Source organism: Bactrocera tryoni, chromosome 4 (assembly GCF_016617805.1).
Source record: "Bactrocera tryoni isolate S06 chromosome 4, CSIRO_BtryS06_freeze2, whole genome shotgun sequence".
NCBI classification, from domain to species: domain Eukaryota; kingdom Metazoa; phylum Arthropoda; class Insecta; order Diptera; family Tephritidae; genus Bactrocera; species Bactrocera tryoni.
Window position 1 is genome coordinate 2058051 of NC_052502.1, and position 6028 is coordinate 2064078.

The following is a 6028-nucleotide window of genomic DNA, read 5'->3' on the forward strand; positions in this document are numbered from 1 at the left end:
TCAATTCAACAAAATCCATTATCCTTCGATATATTCAAAATATGAAAATTAACGAAAGATAATAAATTTTTTTTAACCAAATAGAGAAAAGAAAAAAAATCAGAGAAGTATACATTTTCTGTCATATCGATTATTTTCATGTATTGAAAGCTAATAGATTTTGTTGAACTAAATAAAGGGAAAGATAAAAACTTAGAAGTATAAATTTTCTACCGTGTCAGTATGTATGTATATGCCTTGTGACAGCCTAAAGTAAAAGGACCATCTTTAAATGAAGGAAACTTTTCATTTTAATGAATAAAAGCTATGCAAAACAGCGAATAAGAATTTATCAGGCGTTTCCGCTTAAGATGACCGCCCAAGAAAGCTTGGAGTCCATTTTTTCACAATTGGTTTCGATTTGGTTTGCTCCTCTCGTTCTTTCTCTTGCATTTGCTCTAGTAAAAGGCGTTGGTTTTCTCTGAATTGAGCTATGGGATCATCGAACTGCCGATAGTAATGTAGCACATCGCGAACGTCCTCAACTTCAGCAGATGCCAGAGCTAAAAATCACATGCCATTGTTAGAATTAATAAAGATGTGATATCATAAATTTTACATACTTTTTAAAAATGATATCAAATCAAGTAGTTGCGAGTCGTCATCATTACCTAGCCATCTGGCAATGTTAAAAGTATTATCAGGGTGCAACTTAGTTGCGTTTTGATCCCAATCCACGACTATGACCTAAATAATACGTATACCAATCAGTATGATTCTATCGATTTCTATACAAAGATTATTTGTAATTTTATGTTCATCTTTTAAGTTACCTTCCTTAGATCTCGGTTTAAATTGTCTAAATTTTTAACGTGGTGTCCATCCACAAAATGAGTTGCATCGCGTACCAAACGATACATGATATAGCCATTTGGGTCCAGAGCATCTAAAATAGGAAATACCGTCATTCCTTGTTCTGCAGTAAATACGACAATTTCGAAATGCTTTGAACATTCTTGTAAGAAATGGTCAACACCGGGTCGTTTTTTAAACCGCCATCCAGTTTGGTATGTCCAATCTGGATGTACAAGAACATCTTTCATTTCTAGTACTAATGTGTAAGGCGGCTGTATGTATGGGTGTTTTAAAGGATCTGGTAAAAGCTTATCGCGTGATGGCTCCTGAATCATTTTTTGGTAGTAATTCATAGATTTCCACATACGCTGTATATACTGTTGAATTACTGGGCTTTTACTAAATTCATCTTCGATTACTTGTCCTTCGGCATCTACCTCGGGTTTTCCGAACTCATATACAGCCCATATGGCTAGTGCAAGACCACTACCTCCAAATACTGAAAACCTATAAAATGAATGGTTTTGTAAATCAGATATTTTTACAGTCACTACCACTTGTAAATGTCATGCGCTATATTATGCAAGGCAAAATAGCACATACCCTATTTTCATTCGTTTCCAAGCCTTTTCATTTTCCTTTGCCTCCTCCTCTTCTTTGCGTTTTCTTTCGCGTTCAGTCTCTTCGTCAACATTGGCTGCAGTTTGGGGGAACAACTTTGACAAAATCTCTGGACTCGATGCTTTCTCTAAACCGTACCATATAAATCAATTAAATTAATAAAATATGATATAGGTAAACAAACTTGTACTTTCTGTTGTATATAATCTTCCAAATTGTTGGCAGTCCGACTTTCGTCCAAAAATTTGGATAGCTGTGGAAACATGTAATCCTCGATGATGGTTACTTAATGCGCGACATTTTTGTTCTCCAAATCGATGCCACCCTAATTTGGTGGCGGATCCTAATCTTTGTATCACGCTAAGGACTCCTTTTCGTGCCATTACCATATTTTGCCCTTACACTCAAATTATATATTAATAAATCCCACTTTAAGTATACTTCTAATTCATTCCACCGGCTGTATTAACCTTCAATCTCATGCAGCTAAAAGGAATTTTCCGACATCTGTCATAAGTCAATTCTGACAATGTTGCCAGACTACCATATAGCCGGAAATAATTGATAAGACTTGACGTTATATGTTTACAAAATTAAACATACCCAAAAGAATTGAGACACAGTTAAGGGGATTGAACACACCTTGGATGTCAAAGCGTGGATGGAGCGATTTTACACTATTTGAGGGAATTTGCCTTGATTTGTTTACATTAATTTATAATCTCTTTATTAAAAATAAATCAGTTTACAAGTACGTTAAATAAAGAATGGTTTCTGAGAGCAATGATGAGGAAGTGGTGGTTTGTCGAGCCTGCATAAGCGAGTGCGTAGAATACAAGTCGTTGCACAAGCAAGGTATTTGTATGGGTGAGGTGCAAACTTTGGCGTCCATGCTGAGTTTTATTACAAATTTGGATTTTTCAAACGACGATATTGAAAGTTTTCCTTCAAATATCTGTTTACGTTGTGTCCAAAATGTTGCTAAGACATATGCTTTTAAGAAAATGGTAATGGAAACAGATGAAGTATTGCGAAGACAGTTTGCAGAACTGGACTGTGGGATAGGAATGACAGATGCAGGAGCTGGTGACAGTGTTATTGAAGATCTTGATGCAGAATCAGCGGAGTCAGTTGTAGAAGAGCACCATCTCGAAGTAGAAGAGGGAACCGATGTGGATGAATCTGATCAACTGCATGATTTGGCGACAGCAGCTCAATTCAAAAGATCTGTAGAAAGTATGGAGTATGTGTCTTTAACGGTATTAGACAGCGTTGTAGATGGATGTGATGGAACAATATCCATGGAACAAATGCAATGTGATATAGAGCACAATGAGCAAAATTGTGAGGAAGATGAAGTGGTCGTTCATGAAGTAACGGAGTCAGAAGAAGTATACCAAACGGATGCTGAAGAAGACGGTAGGCACAAGGAATATGAAGAGATATACGAAGTGAAGTTAGATGAAATGTCTCAAAGTGACTGTTCTTTGTTGGAAATTGCGGAAGGTCACCAAATACAAAAACATTTTAAAAGAGAAATTAAATCTGCCGATCCGGACGGAGAATGGGATATTAGCTTAGAACAGAAAATTAAACCGCCAACCAAAATCCGCAAAAAAAGCAACCAACCTAAACCGCCTAACCCTGATTTGCAATGCAAGGTAAGAAGGAAATAATTTTAAATACTTCTACGCAGTCGCTATCCAATACTTTATTTCATATATATTTTAGGTGTGTGGAAAACAACTGAGTAATCAAAATTCTTTTAAGTACCATATGCAACTGCATTCCGATGCTACACCTTATTTATGCAGTCTTTGTGGCGAAGGTTTTAAAACTCGTAATGCTTATGAAGGACATATAATTATCCATGATCCAAATAACCCGAATACATGTGAGCTATGTGGTAAAGCATATCGTCAGTCATCCTCTTTAAGAACCCACATGTTATCGCATACCGGCGAGAGACCTTTCCAGTGTGACATTTGTGGGAAGTCTATGACTCAAAAGTCTGGATATAAGAAACACATGCTTGTACATACAGGTGAAAAACCGCATACGTGTGATGTCTGTGGTCGTGAATTTCGGTATTCGAGCAACTTGATTGCTCATAAACGTTGCCACTCTGGAGAGAGACCGTATGAATGCCCCCATTGCAAACGAGGTTTCCCAACGGCCGAGCAGATGAAGAGGCATTCCCTAGTACACAGTGGAGAAAGACCTTTTCAATGTGAGATCTGCAATAAACGTTTCAAGCGACGTTCATCATTGATGTCACACCGACATACACATGACTCCGAGCCTGAGCTGATTATTGATCATAAAGTGTGTAAATCAAATGTCGTCGAACTATACTAAATAGTTATTAGAACAAACTAAAACCAATGAGAAATTTAATATTTATGTAAATGTTTTTCATTATAGTATAAAAATATGTAAATGGATGGTCAGTGTACTGATATTCATCACAATTCTAATTGGCATCTCTTCCGAAATTCAAAAATTTCAATGTTGCTCATACGGATCCAACCTTCATAGAATATTCTAATTTAAGTTTCATAAAAGAGAAAATAAATTCAACTACGTTTTTACGAATAAATATTTTATTTTTATACAAGGATTTTTTAAATAATTACATTAATGTTACAAGACATTTTTGGATATACTATGTACATATATAAACATTTTTATGCGAAACACACGAACGAAACGCGGAAATGTTCCCTTTATTCTCTATAATTATATATTTTAATAATCGTGCTTAGGGTAAAAAAAATATATCGTAAATAGGTGTAGCGGTACATTACTACAAGGTAAAATTAGCGTAATACAATTTATCACAAAATTATTGTAAGAGCCTTAGAGATTCCTTCAATGCTCTAAATAGGAAATAGACAATAGATTTGAATCAATAGAAAATCGTAAATTAAGAATCAAATGGTTATTATTCTAAATGGCTTAACCCATTAACTGTGGCGCATTTTCTCTCGTTCGTTACCGCGTTCGATGTACCAGTTCTTTCTGCGTTGACGAATTTCATTTTCATTCCTTGCGGCTTCTCGCTGTTTCATTAATTTTCCATGCCATTCGCCGCTTGTAGGTGTTCGCTCAGCCGAGGTCTTATCAAAATTGCGATCCTTATAAAAACGGCCTTTGGACATTGTATGTTCATCAGAATGTTCTTTGTAGCGCTTGCCAAATTTTTCTTTCGAATTAAGTTTCTTCCGTCCGGACCCTTCCCCGTAAGCATCGATATCTTCATCTTCTTCACTATATAAACGTCGGCGCTGCTTCCAATGTTTTTTTGTATCGTATTTATTTTCAGTAGTGTACTGCTCTCTTTTATTTGAGTTGCGACCTTGTTTATACATATAATTTTCATTTGGGTTAACCTTAGAACTTGGTTCATCGAGTTTAACAGTTTCATCTGTTCCTGAGTTTTCTTTTAATAATTCTATGCTCTCAAGAATTTGCTCTACCACAACATCGTCGACCTTTTTGAAAATATCGTCCATATTTTTAATATTCGACTCCGTTCTTTCTACACACATTCCAGCAATTTCTCTAAAATTTCCATCAGTACATTTATATGTTTTTTTTAGATCGTCCTTCGTTATCTGTACGGGATCGAGATTATCTCCGTTCCCCGACCATGCGTTAAAAGTTTTACTCTTTTGTTTCAATGGCAATTCGTCAGCTTTTTTGTAATGGCGGTGCTGAGATTTCTCTACATTTTCGAAATCATTTCTTATATTTTTGCCTTTTTCCCACAAAGAACTCAAATAATTAACCTGCTTAGATAAAATGTCAATTTCCGCTCGCATTAAATTATTTTTTAATTCCAAGTTTGTCAATCTTTCTTCCAATACAGACAAATTTTTACTAACAATCCATGGTTGCCAATCTGGATTGTATAATTTTCCTATAAAAGCCAATATTGCAAGACAAACACAAATGAAGAATGCGAACTTTACACCATGCCGCACAAGTGGATGAACCGATCTTTCTACAAGGCTGCTGATGAAATTTGGATTCAATTCTTTTCGTTCTTGAATTTCACTTGAGCTTGAATGACGTTTACGTCGCTGTCTTAGCGAATTTTCATCTTCGTTGTTCCCGGTGGAGGATAGTAAATAAGACGATTGTGGAATATGTATAGGCAACCGAAGCCTTGAGTTAGGGGAAATATTTTCCTGATAGTCATTTAAATTTACGCTGGTTAAGTTAGCTTCAATTGCAAGTGGTGAAGCTCTCCCAGCGCTCTCGCTTTCACTGATGACTGAGATACCTTCGGAAATGTCATCAACATTGGAGTCGTCATCAGATCGATAGCTGTAATTAAATGTTATTTAAAACAAACATACAAACATTTTCGCAAATTTATAAATACGAACTCATTATTTCCTTGGATTTCCTTGTTTTCAGGCGTTGGAGAGTCATTGAAGTTTGTTAGTATATCAATTTTATTATTTGTATCTGCAAGAATTTCAGACGAAGAATTTCTTTCTTTCCTTTTATTTTTGTCATTCACTAATGTCCAAGTCTCTACTGAATCGGACTCAGTACTAGTTGT

The 6028-nt window shown here is 35.8% G+C and overlaps 2 protein-coding genes across 3 annotated transcripts; one reads left to right on the plus strand and one right to left on the minus strand.

The window, feature by feature from the left end:
- Positions 1-266: 266 nt before the first annotated feature.
- On the minus strand, positions 267-1961 carry LOC120774859 (mitochondrial import inner membrane translocase subunit TIM50-C-like). 2 transcript variants are annotated; one of them, XM_040104686.1, is made up of 5 exons: positions 1640-1961; positions 1438-1582; positions 813-1341; positions 603-726; positions 267-542 (listed from the first exon to the last, which is right to left on the minus strand). In XM_040104686.1, exons 1-5 carry the CDS (start codon positions 1842-1844, stop codon positions 346-348), a joined length of 1200 nt encoding a protein of 399 aa, XP_039960620.1. In that variant the 5' UTR covers positions 1845-1961; the 3' UTR covers positions 267-345. The 2 variants fall into 2 exon arrangements, with proteins under 2 accessions (XP_039960620.1, XP_039960621.1); XM_040104687.1 differs by having other exon boundaries at positions 1646-1960.
- A 131-nt stretch (positions 1962-2092) lies between these two features.
- Positions 2093-4054, plus strand: LOC120775690 (zinc finger protein 836). Its single transcript, XM_040106000.1, has 2 exons — positions 2093-3116; positions 3187-4054. Exons 1-2 carry the CDS (start codon positions 2223-2225, stop codon positions 3811-3813), a joined length of 1521 nt encoding a protein of 506 aa, XP_039961934.1. The 5' UTR covers positions 2093-2222; the 3' UTR covers positions 3814-4054.
- The last annotated feature ends 1974 nt before the right edge of the window (positions 4055-6028 follow it).